The sequence below is a fragment of the Oratosquilla oratoria genome, chromosome 39 (genome assembly GCF_046742065.1).
Source record: "Oratosquilla oratoria isolate Oo_2021 chromosome 39, ASM4674206v1, whole genome shotgun sequence".
Classification (NCBI taxonomy): domain Eukaryota; kingdom Metazoa; phylum Arthropoda; class Malacostraca; order Stomatopoda; family Squillidae; genus Oratosquilla; species Oratosquilla oratoria.
Window position 1 is genome coordinate 15,971,011 of NC_134815.1, and position 21,408 is coordinate 15,992,418.

Genomic DNA, 21,408 nt, shown 5'->3' on the forward strand with positions numbered 1-21,408 from the left:
GGTAGTAGCCCTTCAGGAGGTCCAGTGATCTTGGCGCCGTTGAAGTATGTGGTGACATCAGCGATGTTTGGGAGTGGGTAGTGGTCAGGTTCCGTCATCATGTTCAGCCGCCGTTAGTCTCCATAGGGGCGCCAGGAACCGTCGTTCTTCTTGACGAGGTGGTCAGGGGAGGACCAAGGGCTGGAGGCCTTTTGGCAGAGGCCTAGTCTCTCCTTCTCTTGGAAAGTTTTCTTGGCAACGGGGAGTTTCTCGGGTGGTAGGCGGCGGTATTTGGCAAATACCGGGGTCCTAGACGTCTTGGTGTAGTGGTACACACTATGTCTAGCTGGCGTCTGTGGTGAACTCCGTGAGCAGGTGGGGTGTAGAACAGTCTAGCGTCGATGGCGGCGACTGTGGTTGGCTTTGGCGCTATTTGCAGGGGCGTCGAATAGGATGCGGTTGCGCAGACTAGGCGGCTGTTGGCGACGTCGACCAGTAATCTGTAATGAGCGAGGAAGTCAGTACCGAGGAGGGGCGTCTTGACGTCTCTCAGGATGAAGTTCCAGGAGTAGTGGCGACTCCCGAAGGTGAGGTGCATTCGTTTCCACCCGTAGGTGGCTATGATAATGCCGTTAGCGGCGACGAGCCTAACGCCAACGCCCTTGGGAACCCGGCGTTCTGTAGGAGATGCAAGAAATATGGACCTCCAAGCACAAAGTGTCGACAAAGAAACGACATTTAGAGGCATTTTCGTTGATGTAGAGGCCCATTGCACCTGCAGAGGCCACCGTGATGGACTGTGGCCCATTTAGGCATTTTTTAACCAGGTACATTCTGGTTGGCATTTCTTGGCAAAGGTGTCGAATCTTGTGTGGTAGTAGCACAGGTGTAGAGGGGCCGTGGTCCGGCGTCGTTGTTTTTGCTGGTGTTGTTGGCGCCTGTTGGCTAGCAATGCTGCTGTGGAGGTGATTTTGTTCGTGACGTCGTCAGCAGCACAGACGTCCTGGCTTCTTGCTGCGGCGGCGTAGGCGTCGGCGAGATGGTCCGCTTTCCGTGAAACTTCGTCGATGGTCATGTCCTCAGCGTTGCCAAGGGCGGATCGGACAGGCGCTGGTAAGCGCATGAGCCACATTTGACGAATCATATAGATGTTCCAGCTGGTTCCGATGGCTGTGGGTGGGAGGCGGGCGATAGACATAATTTCGAGGTATGCTGTATTTGATCTAATGTCCCCCCAGTAGCTGTTGGGGAGTTGGGGGATTTTTGCGGCACTGGAGGCCGCTGAGGGCGTGAATTCCTGAAGCAGGTACTGTTTCAGAGCGTCATACTGGAGAAGCCGTCGTGTTGATCGAGCCATTGGGAGATAAGTGGGAACACATCCTCGGGGATCGCCTCGAGAACATAGTCTGCCTTCGTTTGGGACGCGCTATTTCGCAGGCGGAAATGGATCTCCACTCGGCGAAACCAGGAGGGAGCATCGATCGTGGAGAAGGGTGGCAGCTTCAGGGAGACAGCGTTGACGGTGTTGATTGCGGGCAGTGTGGCGTCGGGGGTGGCAGCGATAGATGGATCCATTGTAGCTCCGAATGGTCACCAGTGTAGTGATGCTACTGTGGGAAGAGAAAGAGGCTTTGGTGAGTTCGTCTCCTTTATTGTAAGGTAAGAGTGAACTGATTGTATATGGGGCAGGAGCCGATATATATATATATATATATATATATATATATATATATTATATTATATATTATATATATATATATATATATATATATATATATATATATATACCGCGTGGGTAGTCACACGTGGTGCGTAATTACATAATTGCACTGGATTAGGTTCAGTCGGGTCATGCAAGGTCGCACTGTCAAAGCCGCGTCAGGTCTACCCTTGTGGGTGACATGACGCGCGTTCCATGTCAAGTGGTTATCGTGGTGTGTACAATGGAAATGAGTCATTGCAAATATAAATCAAGTAGTTGGTCAAGAAAAATCTAAATATACATAAGTAGTAGGTGATTTTTGTTAAAGTAGAGTAGAACACGACAGGTGATTCATGCGTTGGGAACTTTGGGTGAGGTTAGAACCATGCCTTGGCTAGCTACTTTTTTTTAAGGAGAAAGAAGCCTTTTGATATGCATTTTTTTTTTTTTTTTTTTTTTAAGAGTAACCATTTCGGAAATAAAGGTGTCTAATTCTACTGATATTAGTTTTAGAGCTTCCCAAAGTCAATAATTGCTAAATGAATTATATAGCAAACTCGCTTTTATCTATTGCAATTTGAAATCACTGATCCTATCTCCAAAACATCGCCTGGTTCAGCCATTCTCCTACAAACTGCTCTTGGCACCACCTGCTCTGCAATGACGCCATGAATTGTTTTCATTCTTTATGCATTGTCATTGTTTTTGATGAATGGGGATTGTGTAGAGTGCTGAAAGTTATCATAAACTTTAGAAATTATGAAAATAATGAAAGAACTACTGAGGAAATCACACGACTGGAATTAAAAGAACATAAAAAAAAGGAGAATAATGATATAGTATTAACATATAAAACTCAGAAAGGCCAAGAAAACTACGATAATCGCCCAGCAACAATAATTCACGTACAGAACACGCACAAAGAGGTAAATGATGGGGCTAGATTAATTACCAATAATACTAAATGGCCGTTTTAAGGCATTGGAAAAAATACATATAAATAAAAAAATAAATAAATAAGGGTGTGCAGAATAGGAATAGAAAAAAAAAGTCATTTCCTGGAACGGATTGGATGTTCTAAGCGATACTTGTAGTGAAGCTTACGTTTTTTATACAATGTGTAAACCAAGATCTATATATAGACCTTGGTGTAAACATTCTAAAATTGCGCATGTAAGATGTTTCAAGAATAATTGGTTTCATTTAGTTGTAACAAATTACCAGAATATTTTTATTTGCACACTTGGCCAAGATGAAAAAAATATCAGTATGTAGAAGCCATTGTTTACAAACCTTGTGGCATCCATCTAATAATTTAGGAATTATTATGTAGATGCTGAGTGTACAAACGGTGAAGGAATGTACCAACAAAACCGACATTGTTGATAATTCGGATTTCACATCTTTAAAATTAAGTTTCCATCACCTGTTCATCTACCCCCAATCCTATTTCTGATGTTTTGGGACCCTTCCTTGTAATATAACAAATATAAATAGAACAATTTTCCTGCAGGTTCCCTTATATAGTGTAAAAGTCCCTCCCTCTATGACTGCAGGATACTCAACAAGGCATATTACAGAGACGGGAAAATAAGTAAATATAAAAATATAAGAATGAAGGAAACTGCAAGAGACTATAAGGCCTATACTAGGAAGTTCCATGTCCATTACCACCTGCCATCCCCATCCATAAAGTTGTCTAACATTTTTTTTAAACAATCTATAGTTTCAGCGTTCACCACATGGTTACTAAGTCAATTCCATTCGCTGTCCACCCTATTAGTAAAACAATTCTTGCCTATTTTCTTAAAATCTAAATTTCCCTCAAATCTAAATTTGTCCAATTTAAATCAATTACTGCGAGTCCTGCCATGTTGTCTTAATATGATAACCTTGTTTGTGTCACCCCTGTTAAAATTGTTGATCCACTTGAACACCTCGTATTGGATCACCCCGCACTCTGCGTCTTTCACACACACACACACACACACACACACACACACACACACACACACACACACACACACACACACACACACACACACAAACACACACACTTATGGGTTTTAATGTTTCCGTAGCAGTACCCGAGGCCGTAATCACCAGACAACTTAGAAAACAACTTAGAAAACCTAAAAAAGAAACTCAATAAGCTTATAGATATTGTCAATGCTACCACGGGTGGTACTAAGCTTCCTAAGTTGTCTGGTGATTACGGCCTCGGGTACTGCTACGGAAACATTAAAACCCATAAGCCTGGAAACAAACTAAGACCAATTATATCTCAAATCCCTACGGCGACTTACCAAATAGCGAAGAAGCTAGGAGAAATCCTTACCCCGTATGTGCCGTCATCTTACTGTGTCAGGTCCCCTACCGACTTCTTGGATATCCTGACCAACCACAACTCTAGAGGTGTAATTGCTTCGTTAGATGCAGAAAGCCTCTACACGAATATTTCGGTAGATCGTACGATACAATATATAATCAATAGAGTCTACCACAACGACAACTACCCCAAATGCGACATCCCAGAAGAAGTGATGAAGAAACTATTAGAAATTTGCACTAAAGAAGCCCCATTCACCTGCCCGAGAGGTACCAAATACTGCCAGATAGATGGAGTTGCAATGGGATCTCCTTTGGGAGTCCTTTTTGCTAACTTCTTCATGGGTAGTATCGAAGAAGAGGTCTTCGGTGAAGTACAGAAACCGCAAATATACTGTCGATACATAGACGATATTTTCGTAAAAGCGGAAAATAACGAACAAGTCGTAGCACTACAACAGAGACTCATAGAAGCCTCAGGTCTTAACTTCACCATCGAAAACAGTGAAAATGGATCTCTCCCTTTCCTTGATGTCCTCGTGAAACAGGGGGAAGGATCTTTTCATACCTCTGTTTACACCAAAGCTAGTAACTCCGGACATTGCCTTAACGGACTGAGTGAATGCCCACAAAAGTACAAGATCTCAACAATTAGTGCATATGTACGAAGATCCCTTAGCCATTGTAGTAGCTGGAAAAATGTGCACCTAGAACTAGAAAGAGCATCACAAGTCCTAATCAACAACGGTTTTAGCAATAGAGACATTGAAAAAGTGACCAAGAAAATCATGGAAAATTGGTACGAGGAAATTAAATCAGCAAATGCATCAGACAATCCAGCGCAGAACGTTATAAATATATATTACAAATCCTTCTTCTCCACTGCATACAAGGAGGATGAGAGAGTGATGCAACAAATCATAAAGAGAAACATCAAGCCCACTGAATCAAGCTCCAAAATTAATTTCATTATTTACTATCAAAACAAAAAAACCTCGAACCTACTCCTAAGGAACAACACCAGGCAGATCGTCGATGAACTTCAAAAATCTCATGTCGTATATAGGTACACCTGCAAATATGGGAACTGTGCGACCCATCCTACTACCTATATCGGCATGACCACCATGAGGCTCTCGCGTCGTCTGTCATATCACCTAAACTCAGGAGCACCTAAAAATCATCATAGCGAAGTCCATCAGGCAAAATTAAGAAGAGAAGACCTAACCCAGAATACGGAGATTATAGATCACAACAAAGACCCACGACGTTTACCTATATTAGAGGCTTTGTATATCAAGGATCTATCCCCGGGAATGAATACCCAACTCGAGGGCTTAAAAATCCTACCAAGTGTGAGAAGATCATTCCCCAGTGAAAATGAGACAAAAAACACAGATGCACGCCACCCTCCAACCTACAGAACGACACGGAGCTCCGGCGACGCCAACCAGACAAAATCCCACATCGACGACCAGACAAAATCCCACACCGACAACTAGACAAAATCCCACAGCCTGTCCCATATATACCCACACACACCAGCCCAGCCCTTAGATTCGTACCTGCCACTGAGGAAGCACCAAGAGGTGTGAAAACGCGTTTTGGCTTATTTATAGATTATGTATGTTATTCCACAACATGACATACGGAGATTTATTAAGGTTACTGCCTACAGAAGGCAAGATCACTCTAAGAAAGAGAGAAAAATACGACAAGAAGCTCTGTCATAACAAGCTTGCCATTCATTTTAATGAAGTATGCTTGAGGGAAAACCTCCTGCCCATTTACACTATGAATATATATATATATATATATATATATATATATATATATATATATATATATATATATATATATATATATATGTATATATGTATATATATTGGTTACATAATTTAAGTCCAATTTGACCCATTTATGACACAATAAATGCCTTTTCTCATAATTTTTATATCTCAAAATTATAAATATAGTCGATTTTCCCATATGCAGTCTGTCTGCCAATTTATGTATATTTCTTTTGGGGATGGGGGATATAAGAGGGCTACATAAAAATAATAATAATTTTGTCAGTTATTGCCTGGGTAGCAAAAGTCTATCCAAAATTTTGTCATCTTTCATAGTCTAGTTCATATTTCTCAAGAGTAATTTAGGGGACGTTCCGCGCACATGAGAACATCCCCTCCCAGACAATAAAATATCGGGCTAGGTATCCTATGTAGCGCAAAATTTGTGAATATGCACAAATTATGAATATCCATAAAATGTGCAGCACCAATAATGAATTCATAATTGGAGACATATAACGAATCAATTTGACGTGCACAAATGCATTGTTGTCTGCCCAATTGAGTTCGTTATTGGTGCTGTACATTTCAACGAATATTCATAATCTGTGCAGATTCACAAAATGTGCATGGCAGCTTTCACAAATGACATACATAGGTCCTGTGAAAGACCATGGAGCTGAATATGACTGTCCCGACACTTCCTGTGCTGTTGGCCTATGCCTATTTGACATGAGGCTGAGATTATCATGACTGGCACTAGGCCTATGATTATCCCCCAGACCCCCACCCACCTATCCCCTGGCCTAATCAGGGGGGAGTAAAGTCATGGTTTGTGACCACAACACCAATTCATTGATTAGGTCAACACTAAGAATAAGATGATGATCTAGTTTCGCCTGTATCCCTGATTTTTCCTCTTCCTGGTCCTGTTCCTCCCCACTTTCTTCACTATTATCTTCAAGATCAACTTCGGTATGTTCAGTAATTTCCTGATAATCTTTTGACGTTTGGCATCGTATTTTGGACTCAAACTTACATGGCTGGACGGCTAATAAACGATCTCCACCTTATTAGGTTGAATTGAATCAAATGTAAGGCGCTATTACCTAGATAAAACATACTACTTTGACGTTCCGCCGATGCGTGATGAACGTCTGCGCGCCTCGGGAATCTTCGGAAATCCGATCTTATAAACTTGTATTTTAATCAAAATATGAAAATTGCGATGGTGGGATCGACTGGAATAGTTTACAAAACCACTGCTAAAAGGGAATGGGTGATTTAGAAATATTTCTTCATCTTGTGCATTCTGACCTTCAAAGGAAAAACATTAAAGTGACTTACTATAGTGATACAAAATATTTCATAATCTGTCTTCCATAATCCATCAGAATTGTTCACACAAGCAACTCTCGTAACCAAGCGTTCTTTCTACCGAATATCAACCTGGACTCCTTCCCACTTGGTATTGTTGTTTAGGCGCCTTCATTACACCAATTCAAACATAGACTGAACCATTTCGTGGGGAACATATTCATTGGGCCTTAAAACACCAGTAATATATGATCAACTTCATGCTTGGTACACAAAGCAGCCCGATGTCAGTTTATGTTTACCACATTTTTATACATCTGGCTGGTGTGCCTTTTTCAATATTGGGCTGCTCATCAGATTAACATGCGCCTGATTGTCCCTACCAGTTGGGATTACCAAATAAAATATACATGCCTTGTAGTACAGGATGGCCAAATGGTCCACACGGTCATCGGCGCACCCCATTTATAAGTAAAGAATTTCCCCGTTCGTCACCAGTGACATTCCAATTACTAGATGGGCCTAATAATGTGTGTGCCAGCAGATTTTCATATCATCTTTCGTATAAAACCTGTTCGATATAGGTGATCCAAGATATTTAATCGATGATACCGACAGTGAATTGACGGCGAAAAATACTATATGGTCGTGAGAGACACTGCTAATAAATCCCTGCCAAATACCCGTCGATAGATACTATAGCACTACACATATTTGTAGAAGACTCAGTTTCACGTATGTCTACAAGTGGCAAACTAGCTACCTTTTCTATATCCAATTGATAATTTTTCTCAAACAAGAATACGCTAAAAATTCGCATATATTGATGTGCTCGCGAAGCTGCATCTTCACGAACTTAAAACCATTTTTCTTTTCATACAACCATTGGATATAATTATGTTTATAATCTGCAAATAAATCAGCTATTATTGCAAATACAATTTTAAATGTCTATTTTTATATGTCTTGTAAAATGTAATATATTTTCAAGATTTGAGAAAATTAAAGTTTGGCCTTGAAGATATTGCTTCTGAGAATAAACATCGGTGCGTAAATCGCACGTCATTGCCTTTCTTTTTCATGATGACTGGCTGGGAGTACCACTTTGTTTCATTTCTATATTAGCATTTTCTCAAAGGCGAGGATGATGTGAATAATGACACGCATGATTATTTACCCTATTTGCACTGTTATGGCCGAAGCTCTACTTTGTACTGCGTTGTGCTTAGTAAGCAGACTTCAATATTTTGTAACTAAGCAAGAAAAATACAAATGTATGCAGTATGTTATAAAGGTAAAATACATTGACAGAAAACATAGATTTTTTTCACAAATAAATCTATATGAACGTGGTTCATGGTGTAAATATTGGTTTCCTTGTACGGATGACCTTGTCGAAGGTGTAGTAGCACTTGCGTTGTGGTAGACGAGACAATTAGTCCAAACCAGCACACGTCAATGAGAAATAAACCTACAATAGCAAATTTATTTGAAAAAATAAATCTTAGAAATTCAGTCATATTTCACTAATAAAAACAAATTATCGTGCATTTCGGGGATATGTAGATTAAATACATTTCTATTGATATAGAAACATAGGCGCAATACTCTCAACAAGGGCATATATTTTATGACGTAATTCCTATGACATATACCTAAACAAAAAGTATAAATGTAGAATGGATTCATGAATTTCTTACACCAATAAACCTTTTGTCACAGCACAAGCACTGTGGCGGGTTACTTGGAACCTATAATAGTTATTACTTATTTATGATAAAGCGTGGCAATATAATTTCAGTTGCTTTTTATAAGTGTATTTAGACAAAAAATGCTGAAGTTTACACAATTGTGATGAACATATAAACTGAAGATCATGTTATATTTAAATGGCGAGAGAGCCAATCACATTCCACAAACGCGTCACGTGATCACAGTTCTTGTTTTGTTATCATACACAGAGGGTAGACCGCGCCCGACAGAACAAAACTGGTGAATAACTACGTTTATTCTCTGGTAAGTTGCTATTCAGAATGTGAATGTGATTGAAAAAAATATATCTGGTTATGTGCAACATCGTTCAAGATGCCATGAAGTCATATTTGTAAGATTATTGCGTTAGAACGCCAGCTGGGCCTTTGTCCATGGTGCTTGTGACGCCATTTTGGCTATAGCAATCAGCTGTTTAGTAAAGGCATAGACATCCAATGTCTAGACGCAGATTATGATGCTTTGTGAATCGCAAGAATTTTCTTTTTAATTGGATCGAAAAGTAGAACAGCAGAAAAGGTTGCGTGTGCTATAGTGTACGTATTTTTAGAAAATATAGTGGTTTGATGCAAGAGGAAGGAGACGGGAGCTACAAGGACACAGTTGTTGGAGGGGTCAAACATACAACAGGTGGAGCTTCCATATCCAATTTGCTACAGAAACCTCCTTCGTTAAAAATACCAGGTTCTGAAGATATTAATTTTGTTTGATGATGGCCTAGCATATGGAACAGATAGCTTAAAGTAGTGTAAGCTCTTGAAAAGTGGAGTTTCATATCGTTCTATTTAGCTTTATTTTGTATTGATTATCTAGTAATTATTTTTTAGGAATATATCCACGACCTAAGATCAGAGTAAATGAACCTGGAGGATATACTCGCGAAGGGGAGTACTATGGAGAAAACCAAGGTTTCTGGAAAAATTGTAATTGGAGCTGATATTGTTGGGAGGCTTCACCCTGTAACTGTTATAGCTTGGGTGTGTTGTATGATTAGCTATTGGTGATAGTTGAGATGTGGGAGTCTGTTTTCGTATATGTTGCCCCATCTTGGTTTTTTAGCCTCAAAATACTTGTTAAGAGTAATCTAAAACTTTCACTCCTGACTGCTTCTGGATGGTTATTCCATTGCTCTATCCTGGGATTAAATTTCAACCTCATTATAGTCAGCCTTGGGTTTATCAGCTCAGCAGTGACCTTTAGTGTACTTGCGATCTCCTTGTGCTGTAAATTTTCAGAAGTTTTCGTCCTTGACTGCTGATAACATAAAATACTTCTTTGTCACGTGTCTAGTATTATATATTATTTGGGCTAGATTTAATGTTATCTGGTTTAGAAGTGCACAACAACATTGCATTAGACAAATATTGATTTTGTAAATTATAATACATCAACATATGTTTTTCTTGGTGAAAATCAATAATGGAGACATTGCTAGAAGCTATACACAAATGGAGTCACGTTGATTCCATCTCCATTTTGATAGATTCAGAGTTCAAAGATGACTCTGATGACCTCTAAAATTACAGGTACTGCATTGCTAAATGTAAGTTAGGTTAAGTAGGTTGGTATTTTTCTTTTAGAAGTGCATACCTATGTGGTATAGCATCAGAAAATTGAATAATTTTGTAAATTATAATACACCAATGCAATACATATCTTTCTTGGCAGAAATCGTGATCAGAAAACGTTGCTAAAACCAATAGAGCAATGAATGAAATCTTTGACTCATTTAGGCGCCAACCTTGTTTTGATAGATTCAAAGGTCAGAGACATTCCTGATGACCTAGAATTACAGTTACCACAGTACTAAATGTAGTTTAGGTTAGAATAGACAAATTTATCATACTTCAATTTCTTCAGCCTCCACCTCTACCAAAGCAAAGATGGTGTTTCAAGCAGCTGAATCGGTTACGTTTGTTGGTTTATAGCTTTTAGCAACTGTTTCTATTAATAGTTTCTGCAAAGAATAACATAAATTACATTGGTGTATTATAATTTACAAAATTATTATTTTCTATTGCTATATTGTGTAGATGTTTAATTCTAAAAATTTATTGGTAGGCTAGGTTAGAATAGATGAATTTATCATGTTTTAATTTCTTTGACCACTGCATCCACCAAAATAAAATAGCCTCTCAAGTAATCAAAGTGGCTATGTTTTTGTGCATTGGTTGTAGCCACTTTCTATGTTATTGATTTCTACCAAGAAAAATTTGTATTGCATTAAAGTATTATAATTTAGAAAATTGTCCTTATTTAATATTCTATTGTTATATCATGTAGGGGTTTACTTCTAAAAATAATTTTTTTTATCATGTCTAAAAATTTACCATATTTTATCATAAATTACTTTATCTCTACCTTAAGATTTTTAACTGAAGTACCACAGCCCAATTATTACAAAAGCCTTTACTTTTATTTCAACCACTTTTGGAAATACAACAAAATTCCAACATTGGGAAAAGAGGCCGTATGATACCAATACTAAAACCATACTGCACCAGAAACCTTAGCAACCTATATAGTAGATCAATCTAGGGCTCTGTTCCAGTAATGCAAAAAAATTTCACTTTTGCATTTGAAAGATAATTTCTTCTGGAATGGTTAGGCTCGGGTAGTGGCCAGTCACCTGCGGCTCTTTCAGGCCACTTGTGTGTCTCCAGAAGCTTTTTGCAAAATTATTATTCCATCAAAATGAAGACACACACACACACTGAATGGTTGCGAGTGCACAGGTATTAATCTTTTTCAACTACATTAATTTGGTTGAAAAAGATTAATAGTTGTGCACTGGGTATCATTCAATGTGTGTGTAATATTTGTGCACTGGGTATCATTCAGTGTGTGTGTATAACACTTTCCCATGCGTACATATTGCCAATTGCACTATCATAGCAAGGATGGGTTGAGTATAAGATTCGTGTATATGTATGTAACTGGAGCATAAAAATATAAGAACTGTGCTCAACTTATCTCTCTTGATAGCACAGTGGTTTAAGTCACTGTTCAAAACTTGTTACGTCTGAGCTGGGTTCGAGTCCTTGGCTTCACTACATATCAGTTTCTGCATATGTCTCCGTCGAGCTCCTTGTCAGTCTCGATTGTGATGACATATTTAAAGTGAAAAATTAATGTGGTTGAAAAAGATTAATATGTATATATATATATATATATATATATATATATATATATTCAACTTCAAAAAGATCTGTAGCCATCAGTTATTATGATTTCTAGAAATGTCTTTCCTAATCTGAACTTATCTTTTTGTATTGTGGCTCTGACTGCACAGCATTTTTTTAAACTTAAAGAAATGGTTCTTCTAGCTATGAGGGTTGCCGACCACTAGGCTAGGAGCTGTTGAACAACATGAGGATTCTGTTTCAGTATCATGTGAACACATTTTACACTTTTTTGCATTTCAAACCTCTGTATTATCTATGGAACAGTTAGGTTAGGAGTTATTGAACAATATAAGTTTCATGTTATCTGTGTTTGTGTAATTCTGTTATTTTACCAACAGAATTTTCATGGTAAATATCTGATTTTGCATGTTGTGGAATTTTACCTAATTGTCATTGTCCGCCATATTCAAACAAATTAGTAGTAGAAAGAAACTTGACTAATCTGCCAACTTCCTCAAACCAACTTAAATGGCCACTACGCCAGTACTCTTCGCACAAATATTACACAGGTGCTAGAGATTCAACAAAAAAACCCTCCCAGAAAAAAAAATGGCCATGGTAGGAGCAGACAGTCTCTACAAATTTGTTGCTCCAGTTGTCTTGCAGAAACCCATGGGCCCAAGGTAACTGCAACAGCCATTGGATTGGACCATAAGGCACTTGAGGAAGAAACGTGTTTTTGTATGTGAGGTGTTCAGTGTTTCCTTTGTTTCTGTGGCCAGGCCTATTCTTTGTTGCTACAAGATGACTATTATTATTAGTGCTAGATGATGACCTCAACACAGTTGTACAAGTGTAATGCTTCTTTTGGGAGGGATTTTTCTGTGGGGCTGTCAGGAGTGGTTTGATGGAAAAGGTTTAGTGGTTGGTGTTGTAGTGCTTGTTTTGTGATGTGAATGTGTTACATGGTGCAAACAGAAGACTGCTGTAAATATCTGAGTAGTATGCTCCTGGTGTAGTATTTCTTCTTAGTTCCTATGTGATGTAATGAGATGGGTGAGCAGGGCTGAAGGTTTCCACAGAACTAATGTACCTATTATTTCATGCCCATTTGAGAGGACTTTGGTAAAATGTAGGTGTTGTATTGGGATTGCCTGGGGGCATCTTGCTACCATTCAATACATAATTTGTAAGGTACCTGTTTATTTTCATAATTGTTGAGAGCCATGTCATGGAAGCACAATTGTGTGGTTTTCAAGAATTGATTAGTTTCCTTCTTTTAAAGTCTCATGCTTGGGACTTGGTACAGTAATCCCTCTCATAGTCAATCTACCATTATCCAAACATGGTTTTTATATATCATATACCATATTATTCCCTCGGAATTGAAATTTTTATCTCCGTAGTGGGAGGTGGGAGAATAATTTTACTATGCCGAAATCTAAACATCCTGTGTCCCAGTTTAGTTTGGATAAGGGACAAATTGCTCTATATTTTAATTTTTTTCATTATCTTTCTCAGTGAAAGTCAAAATGAAAATAAATGTAGAGGTGTGGAAGGCAAAGGTAGAGGGAGTGAATTTAAGGGGGGTAACTGAGAATGAAATGGGTGGATGGTGTGAAATAGGCATTGAGCAACAGGGGAATGTCTGTTGAGCAATGAATGGAGAAGGCAGGGGATATGGATGAATGGAGTGTGGTTGTGTATAGATAATATTGTTATGCAAGGAAGGGATGGGGAGGGGGAGTAGCATGTGCTTACATGTGAATGATATTTTGACACAGCCCAAAGGGATTTCTGTGGATGTACTGTGTCTAGCTGCATTGCTTCTGACCCAGGGCATTGGGCAGGATATAGGAATGACCCATCATCCATGAGGAGCTTAAATGAGGGATGAAAAGGTGGTGGAGAGGAGTGGAATGGGTGGGAGTAGGTATGTACCTTTGACTTGGCTACCTCCTTCATAAGGGGAAAAGCTCTTGGTATTAAGGTTGATGAATAGATTTTTTTTTTTGTGGGCTGATGGTCATGGAGGCATCTAAAGTGAGGCCCAGAATTTTTGGTTTCTACTTCAGTTTAAGCATGTCTTCTTCAATTTCCCTAATTTGCAATTTATATAAAGAATGCATTTGATAAAATTCTTCGACAATGAAAAAAAGATCATATGCATATCCACAACAAAGACAAGAAATGACTAACAAAGTTCTTAGCAGGCAAACTGCATTGCACTCACCTGTGGTATTCATTTTTTTTTTTTTTTTTTTTTTTTTTCTCCAAAATAATGTCCTAACATCAGATCTAGAACATAACACCAAAGTAACCATGCAGGTGGTCTGACAGTAATAACCAGGCATAGCAACTAGTAAACTAAAACAATGGCTTAGAAATAATAAAATGGATGCTTTCCCCAGAAATCATCATTAGTAACATTGCCAATTTTAGACAACCATGAATCAAAGACTAGTCAGTCTGAACACCCATGGCTATCATGTAATCGGCAACATGCATTAGTGAAATTGAATTACCAAACCCTTTGTATTAAAGGAACCCAACAATTTTAGGGTTCACTTTTGATGCGTGTACCTCAGTACATCAAGGGTCTGGCATTGAATATAAACTAATAAGTAAATACTGTGTACTCAAATCAGTCACAGCAGATTTTTACCAATGCAAAATGTATTGAGAATAATAACAGGGTACACCATAATGACCCCAATATAACATTGCACATGATCCAAAATCCTCCCTGTTGAACACCATGACCATGTAAAAATGAAAGGTATATTGTATGCAAAATCTAAACTACTCGTCCACCACATTACATTGCACAACCAACTGGATACAACAGAAAACTACCCCAGCAACATGCTACTTAAACAATGACAAGAACCAACCCTATATACCACACAATACACATTTGCATAAAAATGCGTCCATGTTTAAATCATGAAATGAGCACTTCAAGACTGATCACCAAACTTGCTATGTACTAAATCAAATTCCCTTTAACATCAGACCCTCAGAAAAATCCTTCTGAAGGGAAACAAGAACTACAAATGCTCAACTGCAATTAAGTTGCCATCCAGCACTAAGGCAAAAAAAGAAAGCCTCACCAAGAAGATGCCCTAGATGAAACTAAGCAACTTTCATTACCCCACACTAGCCATACCAAGTCAAGACTTAGTATTTCAATTCCTAGTTTTTTCTTGTGTAACTTATTGGCCAATACATTGGCTGCTGCCAGTTACCTGGGAGTCATGGGTCTCCTGTAATTGATCCTATTACATTGTTCATGTGTAAATGATAATTGGAAAGTCCTCCCAGTAGGAAATGCATAAAAATGGTAGCACAATCCTATGCCAGAAGTGCAAGCAGCATAAACCTTTTATACTGCATCTCACAAGTACATAAAAAAAAAATCTAGCAGCATACTACTATTATCATCTCTAACAACCTGCCACATATACCACACAAAACAAACACCAAGATAATTACACATCCCCAGACAACAACACAATATCTCCTTCTCAAGGGACTAATGGTCCCGACCTAGAGCTGTTGCTAGTTTCCTGGAGGAATGAAGGAAAAGAAAAAAAAAAAAACATGCTTGGTAACATTTATTACATAGGGGATTTAGGTCTGGGTAGGCCAGGGTAAGATTGAAGATATCTGACAAATGCACTACTATTCTTAAATTTACAGGCTGAAATATGTGGAAACTTCTAGGTCTCTTGATATTGTTAACACATTCTTTCCTACCACCTTGCATGATAGCATCTTGCACCACAGTCCTTTACCTCCTTTAGACCAACAATCTGGGCAATAGTTTCTAGTGATAACTGCCTCACCATGCCCTAGGAAAGCTACGAACATCACACGTGAAAAAAAAATCGCCCAACAAGTGCTGGAGGAGATTCAACAAGAAAATGCCATCAGAAATAATTGGTATGGTGGTTGTAGATGTTATTTGAAAGTCCCCAGATATATATTACCAAAAAGAAACAAAGACAATGACAAGAGAAAGGCTAATTCCCTAGCTGGTAAAGTGCAGAGTAGCCCAAAGTATTTATATTTCAGTTTCACAGGGAGGAATGCTCACACCTGTGCTATCTTCATCACAAGCAATCCCCTTCACTAGATCCAGAACAAGAAGAATATCTTCCAGGTCATGGTTGTCTGAAGTGAGCATGTTACTTATGATTTCTGGGACAAGGCTTGGGAGTTCTTAGCTGCTACTTTGTAGTTTCTATGCTGGATTATATATTTAAGGTATCTATATAGGTGTATGTTTTGGTGTCTTGCTCAGTATCTGGTGTGAGATGACCTATGAAAGGGTTAGGTAGCATAAGTTAGGGTATTGCTCTTCTGAGGACTTCATTATAAAGTTTTTTTCAGAAATTTGGTTGTTTTGTGTTATACAACTGTCTGCCTGCTAAGAGGTTTTTTTATGGTATTTGTTGTTGTGGATGTCTTTATGATCTTTTAGGCAGTTTGGTTCTGGGAACTTTATTCAATGCCTTAATGTCATTGTTATCATAACCATTCTTTCTAGTGGAGCACTTGATGGTTGCTGCAGTGAGTCCTCCTTATACAGTAATTCTTTATCTGGTAAATTCACAGTTATGGTATTTGGTAATTACTACCCTCAATTCTATTTACGGTAAGAAAAATTCATAGATACGGTATCTGCTTGTGTTTTGAAGAGGATTCGGTATACAGTAATTTCAATTTGTGGTAAGGTTTTCAGGAACACATATGTACCGTATAAGGAGGACTTACTGTATTTGTGAGTAGTGTGGAGGTTGTGGCCCATTTTGAAGAGATGTTGGTCTTGTGAGGTAGGTAGTTTCGTTGTGTTTGTGCAACAATTCTTCCATCAGCTTGGATTTGGTGGATAGTAGTGAGATTGGTCAGTATGATGCTATTTTGTTGAACATCTAGGGCAGGGGTGGGGAACTCTGGACACACTGACTTTTCCCACACAAAACCCAGAGTTCACCTTAAAAAAAGAACTGGTAAGTCTCCAACTTCTTATGTGTGGTCATTGGTAACTGCATGTTGTGCTGGGCGGTGGATTAGGGCCTTTCAGTCCAGGTGAACTAACTTGAGCGCTTAGGCAGATCTGATGACCAGCATGTGGCGATCTGCCTCACTGTTAGTCTACATTATTTATGGAACATGTATATATTCATAATACATGATTGACTTAATTCATGTATATTCTGAAAATGACTCCCTGAAGTCGAGATGTCAATTAAAAATGGAAGGCTTGTTTAACTCTTATGTATTAGAAAAATTTAAAATCTCGTTAAAAAATAATCAATGTCAAAATGCTGTTGTTTAACTGTGTGTATTAGTGAGAATCTGTGCCCTATATATCTATGTATATATATACATACATACATATACCAACAGCCTTTTTCCCCTTACACGGAGGGTAGCCATTCCATTCCCTATATATTCCACTCGCACCTACTGGATGATGGGTCATCCCTGCACCCTGTCGACTGCTCTGGGTCAGATGCAGTGTTGCAAGACAAGGCACATCCACAGCGACCCCCCTCTCTGCCCCCTCCTGCAGAAAAGGAGAACGGGGAGAGATATATATAATTGTGTGCATGGATGAGAAATTGCATGAATTTGATTCTGAATATGCAGAAAAACCCAAAGAAAATAATAAAATTATGACATGTACCCTGAGGATGTCTAAATAGATGAAAGTACTCGGTTTTTCTGCATATAAATATATAATATGGAGCTGCCTAATGTAGGCCTTATGGTGTTTTGCAGTCTCCTCCATTTTTATGTTCTTATATATATATACACACACACACATATATATACATACACACACACACATGTCGGTCGAAGTGGCAACAAAGTTTGGAACTCCAGGAAAATTTCAAGTTTAATCGATCTCAACAATGAGGGAGTACCTTTGTTGTATTGATAGGGAAGGGGAAAGCTCATGGTGTAGTGGGAAGGTGAAGAAAAAGGAGAAAGAGGGATTCCTGAGGAAAATGGAAGGAAATGAGGAAGGGGATGAACGGGCCCGGATGTTAGAAGGGGTGTAAACAAAAGAGGTGCAGAACACACAGACGATGAAGAACAAGGAAGCAGAAGTGTCAAAAGCAGAAATATAGATAATAGCAACTCAATGGAAAGAGAAGATAACTGCTTTTATGGATTTAATGAAAGAGGTGACAACCTCCCCCTAGAGGAGAAACTAAAAAAAATGAATGAAGCATGGGAGGTTAGGTTTAACCAATTAACACTAGTTACCCAAAGAGTAGATAAATTGGAAGAACTTAAGAAGGAGAATCAACTTAACTGAAGAAATAGAAGAATTAAAAAGACAGTTAAAAGAAGTAAGGGAAAAAGGGAAAAGAACAGTCAGAAAAAGAGAAATTGTATTGGAGAGTAGTGGATACGAAAGTGGGGAAATGGTTCATAGCAGAGAAAAAAGGAAAGGAAACGGAAAACACGATGGAAGTAGCAGAAAATTAAAAGTGATTACCTGAAGGAAAAAGAACCAGACATAATGGGAATTGTAGAGACAAATTGAAAGGTCCACTACCACCCAACAGTGTAGGACATGGTGCATATAATTGTTGGATTAGAAACAGAGAGATAAAACAAGGGGGTGGAGTAATGTTACTGACTAAGGATATACATGTGAGGAATGTCACATGGAAAGAATAGAGTAGAGATGATTATGATAGAAGTGGAGGACAGGGATGGGAAGAGCAGGAAGTTTGTAGTAAATTATGTGCCTCCTAAAACGGCTTCATGGGAAGAGAGAGAATCCAAAAATATGTTAGAAGACACAAGGATAACACTAAATAAGATCATGGAAGATAGAGGAAGAATAGTTATAATGGGTAACTTTAATTGTAAAGAAATCTGCTGGAAAGAGATGACAGTGAAGGGTGGAGATGACCTATGGGGAAATGTACTGCTTGATATGATTATAGAACATACAATGACACAATGAATACAGGAGAATACTAGGTATAGGAATGAGGAAGAACCATTGAGACTGGACCTAATAATCACATAAGAACATAAAATAGTGGGCAAGATTGAATATAAGGCACCAATAAGTAAAAGTGACCACATATTGGTTGAACTGGAACTAGATGAGGAAGAATACATGAAAAAAATGAACAATATAGAAAGGGAAGATTGATGTGTGGAAAAACAGATTTTGATAAAATAAGAGAATTCTTTCCAAAAGCAGACTGGGAAAGGATACACAAGGAGGAAACAACAGTAGAAGGGAAATGGTCTATTTTGACAAAAATTTATATATAAGGAGTGGAAAAGTATGTTCCAAACAAAAACAAGAAAAGGTATATGTAAATTGTTAATACAACAAAAGATGTAGGGAGTTAAAAGACAAAAGGGATAAAGCTTGGATAAAATTGAAATTGAAAAAAGACAGACCTGAAAAATGGAAATTATGTACTAGTTATATAAATGAATATGTACAAGTGTGCAGAGAAGAAAAGAGAAAATATGAAAAAGATATCATAGAAAAATGTAAAGATCATCCAAAACTATTTTACAGATTTGTAAACAACAAACTGAAAAGCAAACAATTTAAAGAAGCTGCGACAAGGAAAAGTTGAATACACAGAGGAAATCGAAATGGGAGAAATTATGAACAAGCATTTTAAATTGGTGTTTACAAGGGAGAACATATAACCTAGAGATATCAAGTGGGAGGAGAAAGCCCCCCTATGATAGAAGTAACAAGGAATTAAATACTTTAGTAATCTCTGTCAGAAAATCTCATGGACCAGATGAAATGGCAAAATGGATTTTGAGAGAATGCAGGAATACATAGTCTACTAAGCAGTTCATTGAAAGAAGGAAAGGTTCCAGAAGATTGGAAAGGAGCAAATATAGTACCAATATATAAAGGGGGCAACAAGGAAGACCCTACAAACTATAGAATAGTCTCTCTTACAAGTACAATTGCTAAATTTTTTGAAAGAATGATCAAAATTAAATGGGTAAGGCTTTTGGAAAAAACAACCTACTAAATCCAAGGCAATTTAGACGAGGACGATTATGCATCACAAACTTAATGTGTTTCTATTCAAGGCTAATAGATGTAATACAAGAAAGAGATGGATGGGCTGGTTGTGCATTTCTAGACCTGAAAAAAGCTTTTGATAAGGTGCCACATAAGAAACTGCTGAAGTGGATGAAAGACTTCTTGCATGAAAGAAAAATGAGAGTAGTGATAGACAAACACTCTAATTGGGATGAAGTGATTAGTAGAGTTCCACATGGAACAGTTCTGGCCCCAATAATGTTTGCTATATATATTAATGATATGGATGAAGGAATTGAGAGTTGTATGAGCTTCTTCGCAGATGATGCAAAAATGTTGAAAAGAGTGAACACCGAAGAAGATTGTGAGTTGCTGCAGAGTGATCTCAATAAAGTATGGGAATGGTGTAGGAAGTGGGAGATGGAATTTGGAAGAAGCAAAAAAAATAATAGTGGGATCATGTACATTGGGAGAGGAAGAAATTAAAAAAATAGAAAATGAGAAGGACCTGGGAGTCATTATTATGAATAATATGTCCCCTGAGAACCATATAAATGTTTTTTTTGAGAAACTTATTAATTTAATAAGAACAATCAAAGTGGCATTTACATACCTGGACGAAGAAATGAAGAAAATACTAGTCACTTTGATAAGACCAAGATTGGAGTATGCAGTGGCGACATGGTCACCAGTATAAGAAAATGTATAACAAAACTTGAAGGAATACAAAGAGCAATTATGAAATTGGCACCAACACTCTCAGAACTATCATATGAAGAGAGACTAGCTAAACTTGAGCTACATACATTAGAGCAAAGAAGAGAGAGGAGACTTGATAGCTATTTATAGAATCTTGAAAGGCATAGAAACTATTAATAGAGAGGATCTAATAAAATGGGATAGTAGAGATACAAGAGGACATGGAAAGAAAATCAAGAAAGACAGTTATAGAAGAGACCTGAAAAAGAACATCTTTCCCCACAGAGTAATAAACGTTTAGAACAAGTTAGATGAGAATGTGGTGTGTGCAAAAATGGTACACGAATTTAAAAATCATCTAGATAAAATGAGATATGAAGATGGGACACCACGAGCATAGCTCCCCTTCCTGTAAAATACAACTAGGTAAATACACACAGTTGGAATCCAAGAAGCTTATAGAAAGAATTGAAAAAGAAGATCGTTGTTTCATTAGATTTTTTCCCCCCCTTTAAAACAAAAATCCATTATATCTGGAGATGCCCCAAGAGAAGAGAAGTTAGCTAACATTATTCCCATATTCAAAAAGCGTGACGAAAAGAAACCAGTGAACTACAGGCTTATGAGCTTAACCTC

The 21,408-nt window shown here is 38.1% G+C and overlaps 2 protein-coding genes across 7 annotated transcripts in view; one reads left to right on the top strand and one right to left on the bottom strand.

The window, feature by feature from the left end:
* Positions 1-778: 778 nt before the first annotated feature.
* LOC143020305 (uncharacterized) lies at positions 779-17,662 on the bottom strand. Of its 3 annotated transcripts, none has more exons than XM_076176592.1 (2): positions 17,488-17,662; positions 779-1,589 (listed from the first exon to the last, which is right to left on the bottom strand). In XM_076176592.1, exon 2 carries the CDS (start codon positions 1,334-1,336, stop codon positions 788-790), a length of 549 nt encoding a protein of 182 aa, XP_076032707.1. In that variant the 5' UTR covers positions 1,337-1,589; positions 17,488-17,662; the 3' UTR covers positions 779-787. The 3 variants fall into 3 exon arrangements, with proteins under 3 accessions (XP_076032707.1, XP_076032704.1, XP_076032706.1); XM_076176589.1 differs by having other exon boundaries at positions 17,484-17,662; XM_076176591.1 differs by lacking the exon at positions 17,488-17,662 and adding an exon at positions 7,147-7,261.
* The window catches only part of LOC143020303 (uncharacterized), a 139,367-nt gene continuing 126,968 nt past the window's right edge, over positions 9,010-21,408 (top strand). The window contains exon 1 of one of the 4 annotated variants that reach the window (XM_076176577.1): positions 9,010-9,132. Coding sequence is in view for 1 of the 4 variants with exons in the window: in XM_076176571.1 (XP_076032686.1) it covers positions 16,103-16,192 (90 nt within the window). In the remaining 3 variants the exon portion in view is untranslated. Of the gene's footprint in view, positions 9,133-9,405; positions 9,423-9,552; positions 9,571-16,087; positions 16,193-21,408 lie in introns of those variants that run through there. The other 3 variants (XM_076176582.1, XM_076176581.1, XM_076176571.1) reach the window with 3 other exon arrangements.